The sequence below is a fragment of the Carcharhinus amblyrhynchos genome, chromosome 5, assembly GCF_965287045.1.
Source record: "Carcharhinus amblyrhynchos chromosome 5, sCarAmb.v2.hapA, whole genome shotgun sequence".
NCBI classification, from domain to species: Eukaryota; Metazoa; Chordata; class Chondrichthyes; order Carcharhiniformes; family Carcharhinidae; genus Carcharhinus; species Carcharhinus amblyrhynchos.
The window spans coordinates 106634936-106651324 of NC_137328.1; the positions used below are offsets into that span (position 1 = coordinate 106634936).

Here is a 16389-nt window from a genome sequence, read left to right on the forward strand (position 1 = left end):
CCACATCCCATGAAAGAATAAAGGAGAAAATAAAGCTAAGCATCACTGGTGTCTTTGTTCCACAAGTATCAGCTTGGTGCAGTATCAGATTAAGGAACATTTTGAATTACCCCACATTACCTTTAGTTCTAATTTCTCACTTCTCTGTGTGAAACAACCCAGTTTATTTGATTCTTGTTGTTTTCATCTGCAGATTTTGGAGGCCGTCTCAGCATTACAATACTTTTCACTGTATACCAATACATGTGACAATAATAAATCAAATCAAATCTCAGCATTATTAATCTGCCTGTGTCTCTTAAGGCAGGTACTATTCACTCCGTCAGTCCTGCCCATTGAATTTGGGGTTATTCGACCAGCTGGTTGCTTATTCAAGGCTTAAATAAACCTCAAGCCCGCCTACACTGCAATAATAAGGCACAGACTGTTAGTGCCGCTGTAAAAATGGTATTGTCAGTAGTTCATTATCAGAGTTTCCATGTGTGTGGCACTGCCTGTGTCCTACTCCCTCCTGCGTTTTGAATACAGAAGCAATTGAATGAATAGGATTTGGGCTTACACCGTTGCCGCTGGCAACGCCTGCTTGTTGATCCAGAGGCACAAATTTTGAGTCGCTAACTCTGGGAAAAAGTTGGCCCAGTCTGGTTACACTTATTTGGGTGTTAAAGTTAAATACTTTGGATTTATTTGTCTTCCGGGCTGAGAATGGCAACTTTAGGTGGAGTACCTCGAGCTCTGAGCCATACCTCTCCCCGGCTGCAGTATGTCCAGCATCCGCTCTCCCGCCTCGGGGACCCAGACACGATCAGTGTCCGGGGCTTCTCCAGGGCCAGCGACAAGCCGCTGGCCGATCCGCCCCTGCCGGCGCCCAGTGACCGGAATAGCGGCCGCCGCAAGGAGCTGGAGGCTCCGCGAGGGTCCCGGGGGTCGCTGCACCACATTCCCGAGGGCGTGGAGGTGACATTCGGGGCTGACCCTGACAAACCCCGGCTGCCCATCTTTGGTAAGTCTCGGAATATAACCGGAGCCTCAGGATTACAGCTCTGCGAGGGAAATATCAGAGATAGTGATACACACACGCACAGATACAGTGACAGAGATAGTTATACAAACACACACAGATACAGTGACAGAGATAGTTATACAAACACACAGATACAGTGACAGAGATAGTGATACACACACACACAGATACAGTGACAGAGATAGTGATACACACACACAGATAGTGACAGATAGTTATACATACACAGAGAGATACAGTGATAGAGATAGTGATACACACACACACAGATACAGTGACAGATAGTTGTACACACACAGAGAGATACAGTGATAGAGATAGTGATACACACACAGGTACAGTGACAGAGATAGTTATGCACACACAGAGATACAGTGATAGAGATAGTGATACACACACACAGATACAGTGACAGAGATAGTTATACACACAGAGAGAAATACAGTGATAGAGATAGTGATACACGCACATTCAGATACAGTAACAGAGATAGTTATACACACAGATACAGCGACAGAGATAGTGATACACACAAACAGATGCAGTGACAGAGACAGCTAAATACACGCACTCACAGTGACAGAGATAGTGATACACACACACACATACATGCACAGTGACAGAGATAGTTATACACACAAGCAGACACAGTGAAGAGATAGTGATACACACACACTGACAGAGATAATGATACACACACACACACAGGCACAGTGTCAGAGATAGTTACATGCAAATACAGTGACAAATAGTTATACACACATCAATACAGCGACAGAGATAGATACACACATACACACACACAGATACAGTGACAGCGATAGTTATACACACAGATACAGTGACAGAGATAGTTACACACAGACACAGTGACAGAGATAGTTATATACACACACAGACACAGTGACGGAGATGGTTATACACACAGACAGATACAGTGATAGTAGTTGCGCGCACATAGACACCAATACAGCAACAGAGATAGTTACACACACACAGATACAGTGACAGAGATAGTTGTACACAGACACAGTGACAGACACAGTTACATACAGATAGTGACAGATCGTTATACACACACAGACACAGTGACAGAGAGTTATACAAACACACACAGTTACAGTGACAGAGATAGTGATATGCACAGACACAGTGACTGACAGTGATACACACACACACACACGCACACAGTGACAGAGATAGTAATACACACAAACTCACACACGCATATGGACAGTGACAGAGATAGTTATACACACACACAGTGACAGAAATATAACACACACAGACAGATGTAGTGACAGAGATAGTTACACAGATAGATAGTGACAGAGATAGACACATATGCACACAGATATAGTGACAAATAGTTACATTCACACACAATATAGTGACAGTTACACACACACACAAATACAGTGACAGAGATAGTTACACGCACACACATACATACACACACAGCTACAGTGACAGTGATAGTTATACACACACACACAGATACAGTGACAGAGATAATTATACAGAGAGAGACACACACACAGTGACAGAGATAGTTATAGAGACACACAGAGATATAAAGTAAAGTTTATTTATTAGTGACACAAGTAAGCTTACATTAAAACTGTTTTGAAGTTACTGTGAAAATCTCCGAGTCGCCACACTGACGCCTGTTCGGGTATACTGACAGAGAATTTAGTATGGTCAGTGCAGCTAACCAGTATGTCTTTTGGACTGTGGGAGGAAACCGGAGCACCTTGAAGAAACCACGCAGACACAGGGAGAATGTGCAGATTCTGCACAGACAGTGACGCAAACTGGGGATCCAAACCCGGGTCCCTGGCACTGTGAGGCAGCAGTGCAACTACTGTGCCACATAGTTGTACAAATATAGTGGGGCCCACCTTGCACATCGACAGTGCCCATTGACACATTAGCGGTGCCAAGCAGTGACCACCAGACAGCCTGGCAAGATGGGTATTGCTGGTGTGCCAGGGCAAATGCTAAGGGGATGGGGCGTGAGTTGGAGCCACATGGGGCAGGGTGTCTTACAGGAGTGGATCATGAAGGCAATCTTAATGGTGGAGTCATACTATGTCCTGATACAGGGGTGTGCCGGTGGTCCTGATGGGGAGCAGAGGACATGTCCAGGGTCAGACAGGGGACCCATCGGATGGGCTCAGCCTTCAGCAACCAGTGTCAGGGAGGGGGTAGGGAACATAATCGCAATGGGGTGGAGTCCCAGTGCCCATGGGGGGAGAGAGAGAGGGTCTCCCAGTGCATTGACAGATCAGGGCATCCTTCCAAAATGGCACCTGAGCGCTCAGAAGTCAGGCTCACCAGCATGTCATGGGTAAATGTGTCTGTGGCAGGCAGAGTGATGACAGGACCTTTCTTGTGGATACTCAATGAGACCTTGGTGTCCTCGTGTATCAGTCGCTGAAAGTAAGAACACAGGCACAGCAGGCAGCAAAGAAGGCAAATGATATGTTCTTCAGATAAGGACACCAAAACTGCACACAATACTCAAGATGTGGCCTCACCAACACAATATACAATTGAGTATAGGGATGTTTTGCTGCAATTGTATATTATTTTGATGAGGCCACAGCTGGAGTATTGTGTGCAGTTTTGGTGTCCTTATCTGAGGAAGGATGTCCTTGCTATAAAGTGAGTGCAGCGAAGGTTTAGCAGGCCGATTCCTGAATGACAGGTCTGTCATATGAGGAGAGACTAAGTCAGTTAGGATTACATTCACTTGAGTTTAGAAGAGGGAGAGGGGATCGCATAGAAACTTATAAAATTCTAACAGGTGAGGAGAAATTTCTTCACTCAGAGGATGGTAATTCTGTGGAATTCACTACCATCGAATGTAGTTGAAGCTAAAGCATTGCCTGATTTTGAGAAGAAATTAGATATAGCTCTTGGGGCTAAAGAGATCAAGAGGTATGGGAGGAAGGGGGGAATCAGAATATTGACCGATGATCAGCCATGATCATGATGAATGGCAGAGCAGGCTCAAAGGATCGCATAGCCTACTCCTGCTTCTGGTTTCTATGTTTCTGTCATCATTGCTGAATCCTCTATTATGGACATCCTGCAGGTTACCATTGATCAGAAACTGAACTGAACCAGCTATGTTAATACTATGGCTACCAACGTTGGTCAGAGATGAGGAACCCTGATTCCACAAATCCTTTCCAAAATGTACAAGGCACAAGTCAGGAGCGTAATGAAATATCTTCCCTTTGGTTGAATGGATGCAGCTCCAATGACACTCAAGAAGCTTGATACTATCCAGAACATAAGAACATAAAAACATAAGAAATAGGAGCAGGAGTAGGCCATCTAGCCCTTCGAGCCTGCCCTGCCATTCAATAAGATCATGGCTGATCTGTCGTGGCTCAGTTCCACATTCTCGCCCTCTCCCCATAACCCTTAATCCCCTCTCTTATCAGAAACCCATCAACCCGCGTCTTAAAAATATTTAGCAAAGTAGCCTCCACCACTTCAACGGGCAGAGAATTCCAGAGATTCACCACCCTTTGAGTGAAAAAGTTCTTCCTCAACTCCGTTCTAAACCGCCCCCCCTTTATCTTGAGGCTGTGCCCCCTAGTCCTACTGTCCTTTCTGAGCGGGAAGAGTCTCTCCACCTCTATCCTATCCATCCCATTCATCATCTTATATGCAAAGAACAAAGCAGCCCCATCCATAAACATTCACTGCCTCCACAGCTGACGCTCAGTAGCGGCACTGTATACCATCTACACAATCCACTGCAGGAACTCAACAAAGATCCTTAGATTGCACCTTCCAAACCCACAACCACTACCATCTAGAAGGACAAGAGCAGCAGATACATGAGAACCACCCGGAAGTTCCTCATCAAGCCACTCATCATCCTGACCGGGAAATACATTGCCATTATTTCACTGTCACAGGGCCAAAATCCTGGAACCCCCTCCCTAACTGTACTGTTAGTGTATCTACACCGCATAGACTGCAGCTGTTCAAGAAGCCAGCTTGCCACCATCTACTCAAGGGCAATTAAAGATGGGCAATAAATGCTGGCCTACCAAGCAACGCCCATATCCCATGAACTAATTAGAAAAATAATTTTTTTTAAATTCTTCCAGGTAAAAATAATAGGAGTCTCTGAAGGTCCCTACTACAACTCATCCCAACTGAGGCTTGTTGGGATTGACCCTTTTTTAGACACTATTCATAACTCATCAGTGTAAGTAACTTGTTGGTATTCTACAAATGCTCTCAGAGGCACTTGTTTAAGTCCCTCCTCTGTATTATCATCCTTCATAACAGCAAGGTGTTCTAAGTACATGACTTACATCCAGAAATGGAGTCCATTTGTTGTATTGGATTTGAGTAGCTCTCTTCTCATCAGAGGTTATCACAAAATGGATCTTATCAGTGCTGATGGTAATAGGGCGCACCACTTGAAGATTTGGTGCCTGAATGAGGCACTGGACAATCATAGTCACAACTCTTTTTTATTGTACCATCTTTCAACATCGGGAAAATTAGAAGAATGGAACTGAACAGGAAGAGTGTGATCCTCATTGTTAAAAAACAGCAACTGTTAGTTTAAGGAAGGGCCTAACATGATTATTGAGCGAAACCTGCAGGTCCCTTTGTTCCATGTCTACAGCCTTCTATAGATCATGATACAGTGGCTGTAACTCTAAGCAATGATCTGGGGAAAGAAGTGAATTGGTCTTTAGTTATCCTACCCACTCGAACACACAGAGGCTGAGAACTCAGCAAAGGTTGGTGTAAAGGAGTCCTAAACTCGCCTGCAGAATTTGCAGAGTTTTAGAGTGTTGAACTGTGACCAGGTTCTTTTTATAGGAATGAGGTAATGCCCTGCGTTCCCGACTAATGGAAACCCAGAAAATCTACTTCCTCCCTAACCAACTGGCACTTTATAACATCCGTCAGATGTCCAACAACAATGAGCCAGGTTAAACCATGTCAACAACATTCAGATGGTTATGGAGATCTTTAAGTTTAAGTTTATTAAACTTAAGTATAAGTTTGTTTATCAGTGTCACAAGTAGGCTTACATTAACACTGCAATGAAGTTACTGTGAAAATCCCCTAGTCGCCACAGTCTGGGTACACTCTGGGTGTTTGGGTACACTGAGGGAGAATTTAGCATGGCCAATGCACCTAATTAACACATCTTTCAGACTGTGGGAGGGAACCACAGCACCCAAAGGAAACCCACGCAAACATGGGGAGAATGTACTTTACACAGACAGTGACCTGATCTGGGCATTGAACCTTGGTCCCTGGCTAACCTCTGTGCCACTTCTTTGTGTGAAATAAAAACATTGTTTACATAAGAATTAACATTTGTCAAATCTTTTAAAAGTCTTATAACATGAGCAGAAAAAAGAATGGGACTAATTTGTTCTGCTTGGGGCAATCTAGTCCAGCAATACTGAACTCCGTCGGGTGTAGTCATTGCTGTTTTTTGCCAATTAGTTTCTTTAATTTGTCAAAGCCATTTGCTAAATCAATACAAGATTTATATTTTTCCCTTTTTATACCAGTGGAATTTAGCTGTTCAGCAGTACGTGGCTCTGAAACCTATTTCATTGATGTATAATTAACCATCAACCTCCATCTACCATCAGGTTTAGGAATGCCAAACAAAGGTGAAATAGTTCTAGAGGCATTTTTATTAGGACACCGTGTTTCTCTGAATCTGTAATCATATTGAGAAGTTCCAACTTCTCTTTGTGATACTAAATAGGCCATTGTTTGCTGAGATTGTGCTAGCCTGTATCAAGACAGTGAGGCTCCATAGCCATCTTGCCGCATTGATTTGGATGATACCATAGATAAGGGTAGTATTTATGAAGGAGTTACTCTTGGAGACTTCTATCTCATCTCTTTAGGCAGGCATGGTCTAACTGCACCTGAATATATCAGTGGATTCCTTCACAGACCAGGGTGAGATCTTAAGAAAACATTTTATACCAGGTTGACCTATAATAAGAGGGCAAAGGTACCAGTCCCACTTCTGGGGTGGTTGTAATACCATAGGCAGTATTGGAATCTAATAAAAGTCAATCAATTCTATGTGACATTGTGTAACTCCCCTAATGATAATTGATAAATCAGGTTCCCAAAATCAGTCCATTTATTTTTTATAACTGCAGGATCCATTACAGCATACATCAAGGGGAGGCAATGGCCCTGTGGTATTATTGCTAGATTATTAATCCAGAAAGGCAGCTAATGTTTTGGGGACCCGAGTTCAAATCCCACCTCAGCAGATGGTGGAATCTGAATTCAATAAAAAATATTTGGAATTAAGAATCTGCTGATGACCATAAAACCATTGCTGATTGATGGAAAAACCCATCTGGTTCACTCATGTCCTTTAGGGAAGGAAATCTGCCATCCTTACCTCGTCTGACCTACATGTGACTCCAGAGCCACAGCAATGTGGTTGACTCTCAACTGTCTTCAGGCAACTAGGGATGGACAATAAATGCTGACCCAGCCAGCAATGCCCACGAATGAATACTAAAAAAAAACCTTCTATCTCAAAGCCAATTATCCTGATCTCAAGCAAGTATCTGGATAGCATTATTTACTCTGTGAAACAAGTTCCCCCAAGGGGAAGACAAAGCCAACTCCAACATGGGTTGCCATTATATCAGGACCTAACCTTGGCTAGGATTTAAAATAAGCTTTAAAGGAAATTTCTGAACCCCAATATTAAATCTGGGTCTTAGTACACTGCCAGTAACAAAACTCCTTCTAAACTTAGAAATCTAAAATATGCATTTTAGACACAAATAGAAGTATAGGATTCTGTAATAACTAAGAAATTGAAGTGGATTATAACCTTAACCCTTACTGGGGCTATTTCGATCAGAAGCACTTCTCTGATCATTACATTTGTTCAAGTTTAAAGTAGCTAGCTCTCACAAACACTTTTTTGGAGTTAAAAAGCTGAGCTATCTCTCTATCAAGGAAATAAATCAGCAAAGAATATTACCTTTTTCCAGATAGCTATATTTAATAAGGATCAGCTAGGCTATAAGTATCCTGGATACTATAAGAGTCCAGAGGCTCCCTTCAATATTGTATCTTCCCATTTAGGAGCATGCAGAGAGGGGCCCTTGGAGTGGTATACAGAATACTGCTTGGGGTTATATTTATGAAGGAACTACTCTCGGAGACTTCTACCTCATCTCTTTAGGCAGGTATAGTCTAACTGCACCTGAATGTATCAGTGGATTCCTTCACAGACCAGGGTGAGATCTTAAGAACACATTTTATACCAGGTTGACCTATAATAAGAGGGCAAAGGTACCAGCCCCACTTCTGACTAACTTCTTAAAAAAAAATTAAAGAACCAAACATGTAATACATTTTAAGTTGCTGAGTATATTGGAACATGAAAGATGAAGGAAGATGGAAAATATGATTTTATTCCTAATATAGAATCCAAAGGTTCAACTTCTACAATAGTACAGCAAAATATTTTAGAATATCCATCAAAATCTAAAATATAGAGCTGCTTTCAATTTCCCAAGTAGCTGCCAGATGTTTAGCAAGGTATTTCTCCTCAGTTGAGAGTTGAAGTAATTGACTATACATTTGGCACTTTCATTTTGAGAAACCTTGATGAAAATTTCAATATCTCTGAATTTTCAGTTGGGATGTTTTTATTTTTATACTGTTTCAAACTTGATTAGCTCATCTTTTGAAAATGTAGGTGTTACCTCTGGCTAGTTCAGGTTAGATATGAATTCTGCATTGGAAATTTGTAAAATCCTTGCATAATATTGCACCAGGCAGCCTATGAAAGACTGATCCATCTAATAGTCTGTTATCATTTAATCCCCCTTTGTAAGGAACATGTTGTAAAAGGGCATCGTCACTACTTGCAGATTGAACTCTGTTTTGATTGTTTTTTTGGTATCTTCCTGATTATTTTTATGTCTACATATTACTTAACCTGCAGCATGGTGCCACAGTGGCTAGCACTGCTGCCTCATAGTGCCAGGGACCTGGGTTCAATTCCGGCCTTGGGTAACTGCACATTCTTCCTGTGTGAGTTTCCTCTGGGTGCTCCATCTCCTCCCACAGTCCGAAAGACATGCAGCCTATTCGCCATGCTAATTTGCCTGTTAGTGTCCCAAAATGTGTAGGTTAGGTGGATTAGTCATGGTAAATATGCAGGTTAACAGGGATAGGACAAAGTGAAGGGCCTGGGTAAAATACTCAGTCAGAAAGCTGATGCAGACTCGATGGGCCAGATGGCCTCCTTCTGCACTGTAGGGGTTCCATGAAATTTGACTGTTAATTTTGACTGTACACATTGGTATAATGTTGTAGCAATTTCTGACTATTGAAGGTGGGAATCCAATTTGATCGCAAATGGTTAACTGTACAGTTGGCCGGTAATTGTTAAACTGGGGAATCTTCTCTCTCATGTAGCCTGGGTAAGAGTGCAGGTTTTAACTGACTGAGACAATCTACTTACTGAAACCTTTGGTTACCAGAAGCTTTGAGGGAAATCCTGAACTGCAAAAAGTCGGCGTGAAAAGTTGGCAGCCAATCAGAATGTAATGGGCAGTTAGGAAAATGGCAAAAGTCAGAAATCTGAAGTAAAACTGAATATTTTGGAAATACAGAAGATGTAGAAAGCCCAAATCAATTTTTTTTTAGGGCAGGGTAGGGAGAGGGCATGTACCCTTCATCAGAACTGGACACTAAAAGATATATCTTAATACAGCTGAAAATAAAAGAGAGGAGGATGCAAAATCCTGTCACAGGAGGGTGGGAGTTCATTGGTTAAATGGCGAGCAAACAACAACAGTGCTAATAAAATCAAAATACAGAAGATGCTGGAAATCTGAAAGAAAAGCAGAAAATGCTGCAAAAATTCAGCAGGTCTGGCAGCACCTGTGGAGAGAGAAAAACAATTAATGTTTTGAGTCAGCGTTATATTCATTGGATTATATTCACTCGAGTTTGGTAGAGTGAGAGGGGATTTCATAGAAAGTTATAAAATTCTAACAGGATTAGACAGGGTAGATTCAGAAAGAATGTTGCCAGTGGTGGGGGAGTTCAGAACTAGGTGTCATAGTTTGAGGATAAGGGGTAAACCTTTCAGAACTGAGGTGAGGAGAAATTTCTTTACCCAGAGGGTGGTGCATTTGTGGAATTTATTACCACAGAATGTAGTTGAAGCAAAATGCTGTCTGGTTTCAAGAAGAAATTAAATATAGTTCTGGGGGCTAAAGTGATTGGGGATATGGGGAGAAGGAGGAGGATAAGGATATTGAATTCAATGTTCAGCCGTGATCAAAATGGATGGCGGAACAGGCTTGAAGGGCCAAATGGCCTACTGCTCCTAGTTTCCATGAGTCCAACATGATTCTTCTTCGGAGCTGAAGGGAGGTAGAAATGTGAAGAGAGGGTGACAGGGTGGAGCAAAATAGAAGGTCAGGGACAGATGGGAGGTCAGGAGAGATTTGACAAATATGTCATGGACACAAGTCAAAGGGAGTGTTAATAGTAATGTTAAAGACTAAAGCAGGTGCAACTAATCATAAAGGTCAGATAGCAGAATGTGTTAATAACACAAGAGCTCTCGGTGAAAGCAAAACATAAAAGACAAGTTACAGAATGGCCTTGTGGGGATGTTGGGATTGGTTGGGGAAGGAGTTGGGAAAGCAATATGTATAAATAGAGAACAGAGTTCATGGTCTGAAGTTGTTGAACTCAGTGTCAAGTCTAGAGGTCTGCAAAGTGCCTAATTGGAAGATGAGCTGCAGCTCTGCCAATTTATAAGAACTTAAGAACTAGGAGCAGGAGTAGACCATCTGGCCCCTCGAGCCTGCTCCGCCATTCAATAAAATCACGGCTGAACTTGTTGTGGACTCAGCTCCACTTACCCACCCGCTCACCATAACCCTTAATTCCTTTACTGTTCGAAAATTTATCTATCCTTGCCTTAAAGACATTCAATGAGGTAGCTTCAACTGCTTCACTGGGCAGGGAATTCCACAGATTCACAACCCCTTGTGTGAAGAAGTTCCTCCTCAACTCGGTCCTAAATCTGCTTCCCCTTATTTTGAGGCTATGTCCCCTAGTTGTAGTTTTACCTGCCCATGGAAACAACTTCCCTGCTTCTATCTTATCTATTCCCTTCATAATCTTATATGTTTCTATAAGATCTCCCCTCACTCTTCTGTGTTTTGATGAGTATAGCCCCAGTCTACTCAGTATCTCCTCATAAGCCAACCCTCTCAACTCCGGAATCAACCTAGTGAATCTCCTCTGCACCCCCTCCAGTGCCAGTATATCCTTTCTCAAGTAAGGAGACCAAAACTGTACACAGTACTCCAGGTGTGGCCTCACCAGCACCTTATACAGCTGCAACATAACCTCACTGTTTTTAAACTCCATCCCTTTCGCAATGAAGGATGAAATTCCATTTGCCTTCTTAGTTCCCTGCTGCACCTGCAAACCAACTCTTTGCGATTTCTGCACAAGGACACCCAGATCCCTCTGCACAATAGCATGCTGCAATTTTTTATCATTTAAATAATAATTTTGCTGCTATTCCTACCAAAATGGATGACCTCACATTTACCAACATTGTACTCCATCTGCCAGACCCTCGCCCACTCACTTAGATTATCTATATCCCTTTGTAGACTTTCAGCGTCCTCTGCACACTTTGCTGTTCCATCCATGTTAGTGTCACCTGTGAATTTTGACATACTAGGTCCCCAACTCCAAATCATCTATGTAAATCGTAAACAATTGTGGTCCCAACACTGATCCCTGAGGCACACCACTAGTCACTGATCACAAACTAGAAAAACACCCATTTACCTCCACTGTTTGCTTTCTGTTAGTTAGCCAATCCTCTATCCATGATATTACACGTAACACTGTGCACCTTTATCTTATGTAGCAGTCTTTGGTGCGGCACCTTGTCAAATGCTTCTAGAAATCCAAATATATCACATCCCCAGGTTCCCCATTGTCCACCGTGCATGTAATGTTCCCAAAGAATTCTACCAAATTAGTCAAACATGACCTGCCCTTCATGATCCCATGCTGTGCCATACCAATGGGACAATTTATATCCAGATGTCTCGCTATTTCTTCCTTGATGATAGTTTCAAGCATTTTCCCTACTATAGAAGTTAAGCTAACTGGTCTATTGTTACCTGCCTTTTGTCTACCTCCTTTTTTAAACAGTGGCATCACATTTGCTGTTTTCCAATCTGCAGGAACCACCCCAGAGTCCAGTGAATTTTGGTAAATTATCACTAGTGCATTTGCTATTTCTCCCACCAGTTTGATTCGGGCTTCACTGGAACATGATGGCAGACCAAAGGGAGAAGTGTGGTCATGAAAGCACAAAACCTTCCTGTCGTTTGCCATTTCAGTTCATCATCTTACTATCTTAGCATTTGATGTAATTCATACAATATGACCAGACTTATAAATTACCTATAACTTATTGTTACAGGTCAGCGAGCAGATCTGGAAGGCCGTAGTGATAGCAGAATAAGCCAGAGCAGCAGGATAAGCAACAGATCCCGCCCCGGGACCCAGCTCAGGATTGAGATCGATGAGGTATGTTGACTTTTGGGTAACTGAGCAAGCTGGTCACCCGCCCACTCTGGCGCCTCTGTCATTTTTGAGGCTCTGGCCTCCTTTAAATTCTGCAGGTAAGCTGCAGGGTGTCCCAACACAGCTAGCTAGATTCAAAATTGAAAATTGGGCCAGAGCTCCAACCAACAAGGTAAGTTATGGTGTTAGGAGATAGGGAGGGTGTTCTCGATCGTGGATGTTTGGGTGTCCTGAACTGCCAGCAGCCCAGATGATATATCCTGCTCCCTTGGGTTCCACAGAAATAATTCAGTGCTTCCTTCCTCTGGTAGGCTGTTTCTCTTCCATCACCCATAGAATTATTGAGCCTATTATGTGGCATTTCCACAGTACCAATGTGAGATGGCAATCAAAGCCTTATTGACATCACAGGACTGCAGTTTCCATGTTACGTGGGTCTGCTATCTGAAATAGGTGGACATCCACCAGTAAGTGCCGTTTATGAGTGGCACAGTGGTTAACACTGCTGCCTTACAGCGCCAGGGACCCGAGTTCAATTCTGGCCTTGGGTGACTGTGTGGAGTTTAAACATCCTCCCCATGTCTGTAGGGGTTTCTTCTGGATGAGCCTCCCCTGTTATAAGTCTTGCCGAGATGTATGGAAAAGTTGGAATTTGTCTGGTGGATACTCTGGATCCCAGCCTTCACTGCCAGTTCCAAGGATTCTATTTAGGACAGCCTTTGTTTATTATCCAGAAGGACTCCGAAATCATATTGGAAATGGTCCAGTGGGAGGAGATTATCAGTCAGTGAATTTTGTTGCGCGGGAAATCGCAGGCGAGCTTGTATGCTGAATGGAAAAGACAAAGCAGCCTATTTATTGGCTGACATCATTGAAACACACTTGGAAGGCCAAGTCTGGATCATGACCTGAACCTTTCATAATTTAAAAGAAAATTAGCCCCTTTCTAAATCACAGGCAATATTGGGCAAACAGCCCATTATCTCAGCCCATAAATATTATGGTTCCACATCCAGGATTTTGGAGATGTGTTCCCTGGCAAGGATAATTGTGGAGTCGCCCTTTTTTGTTCTCAGTTCATTTGTAGGCTTGATGTGGAGATGCTGGCATTGGACTGGGGTAAGCACAGTAAGAAGTCTCACAACACCAGGTTATAGTCCAACAGGTTTATTTGGTAGCACAAGCTTTTGGAGCACTGCGGCTTCATCAAGTGAGTTGTATTCACAAATAGGGCATATGTAGACGCAAATGCAATTGACAAGATAATGTAAATCTCAATTTACAAGATAAATGAGTCTTTATAGGTAATCAAGTCTTAAAGGTACAGACAATATGGGTGGAGAGAGGGTTAAGCACAGGTTAAAGAGATGTGTATTGTCTACAGCCAGGACAGTTAGTGAGATTTTGCAAGCCCAGGCAAGTCATGGGGATTACAGATAGTGTGACATGAACTCAAGATCCTGGTTGAAGCCGCCCTCGTGTGTACGGAACTTGGCTATCAGTTTCTGCTCAGCGATTTTGCGTTGTCGTGTGCTGTGAAGACTGCCTTGGAGAATGCCTATCCAAAGATCAGAGGCTGAATGCCCGTGACCGCTGAAGTGTTCCCCAACAGGAAGGGAGCACTCTTGCCTGGTGATTGTTGAGCGGTATTCATTCATCCGTTGTCGTAACATCTGCATGGTCTCCCCAAGGTGCCATGCCTCGGGACATCCTTTCCTGCAGCGTATCAGGTAGACAATGTTGGCCGAGTTGCATGAGTATGTACCGTGTACCTGGTGGATGGTGTTCTCATGTGAGATGATGGCATCCGTGTCGATGATCCGACATGTCTTGCAGAGGTTGCTGTGGCAGGGTTGTGTGGTGTTGTGGTCACTGTTCTCCTGAAGGCTGGATAGTTTGCTGTGGACAATGGTCTGTTTGAGGTTGTGCGGTTATCTGAAGGCGAGATGTGGGGATGGCCTTAGTGAAATGTTCATCTTCATCGATGACATGTTGAAGACTCCGGAAAAGATGTCGTAGCTTCTCTGCTTTGGGGAAGTACTGGACGACGAAGGGTACTCAGTCCGCCGTGTCCCGTGTTTGTCTTCTGAGGAGGTCAGTGCGGTTTTTCGCTGTGGCGCGTCGGAACTGTCAATCGATGAGTCGAGCGAAGGAGGAGCAATGCTGTGAAAGCGTGTGATTCCAAATAAACCTGTTGGACTTTAGCCTGGTGTTGTGAGACTTCTTACTGAATTTCTTAATAGGCTAGCATAAAAAAGAATGTTTTTCACAACGATAATTGGGGATGTGGGTCAGATTCTCCGACCTGGCCTGCAGCTGGGGTTCTCCCGTTCTGCTGCACTGAATGGAGATTTGGCTGAGCACTAAATTCCCTATTTTTGCTGGCACCGGGGCAGCGTGCAATGGTTCATGTTTTGGGTCCCATAACTTTCTCCAATTGAAAAATACCCATTCCATTTTCATTTTACAAACTCCAATTACACATGTACCCGCCGTTTTGACCAACCTCACTCTGAAAATATACCAGGCGATCTGGAGAATCTGCTGGACAGGTCGAGCTCGCAGGCTTTCCATAGCCACCATAAATAGACGAGATAAACATCAGGATACTGGCTCCCAGGCACACTTTTAAAACAGCATTTGTGTTCGCAGTTGATGTAGTTATAATGTTGGGAATGGATGAGCGATGGTGGCGGGGGTGGTGGGGTGGGGAACAGACAAAAGGAATAAGATGGGACTCGGTTGGTGGCAGGAAAACTGTTTTCCCATTGTGTACTCGCTCCATCTTCTGATACATCAGTTCATCCAGGATGGTCTCCAATCAAGTCAGAGATTTCCTTCAGCTGGGATGAGTCCCCTTGAACCTTGTGCCATCTTGTGGTTAAGTGATGTAAGTGATCTTAGGATAAAGTAAGTTGTGGAGGCACAAACGCAGTGACAGATATGTATGCGGTAGTGTGGCCCCTTTAAGGAGGCGATCCCTGAGGGCCGTGTGATGGGCCGGACCCTATGGAGAGGCAGCGTGGAAAACCCAGACAATCGGGTGCAAGGGCAAGCTTTCTGGGTTGGGGAGGAAGCTCATTTAGAGGCAGGGAGTGGTGGAGAGTAGGAGTGTATTCAATTCTATCAGATCCCTGTTTGTATATATCTACTTATCATTGGTAATAAACGCTTTATAACTTAAAGCCACAACAAGTCATCTTCGGAGTTTGTGCCACATTTGAAAACTAAGGTGTGTGGTTCAACAAATGGCCATGCACCAGACAGCTGGCTTGCATTACAATCGTTTGGCATGATTTTTGAAAGCTTTAGAAGATGTGTGTATGTCAAGCTTTTCACATCTACAGTGCATTTGACGACCTTGGTGAGATAAAGATGTGTGTGTAATACAGTGACATACTATTACATTATGTGCAGTAGCCATTCAGCCCCTCAAACCTTGTTCAATTGTATTACAATCAATCTGCATCTTAACTCCGCCTTGATTCTATTTCCTTCAATACCCGTGTCTAATTTTTGATTTGGCATGAGTGGACAGTAAAGTGTGGAATTGGCATGGAGTCCTACCTGGTAAATGGTATTGTTTGGGAATTTACCATGACACATTCCCTATAGTGTGCTATCATCTTTGCATGTTCTGCAGAAACTGTAGCTGACTGTGAGCCAGGCTGTCCTCCTGCCACACCCACATGGTCACAGTTTTGAGGCTGGCGGGAGGAGTTGTGGAG

At 43.3% G+C, this 16389-nt stretch overlaps 1 protein-coding gene across 1 annotated transcript in view; it reads left to right on the forward strand.

Annotated features, from left to right (window-relative positions):
• The first annotated feature begins 705 nt into the window (after positions 1-705).
• LOC145343555 (EF-hand calcium-binding domain-containing protein 6) overlaps positions 706-16389 on the forward strand; it is a 66537-nt gene continuing 50853 nt past the window's right edge. The window contains exons 1-2 of the mRNA XM_080189802.1: positions 706-1003; positions 12558-12664. Of these exons, the coding sequence (XP_080045928.1) occupies positions 706-1003; positions 12558-12664 (405 nt within the window). The remainder of the gene's footprint in view (positions 1004-12557; positions 12665-16389) is intronic.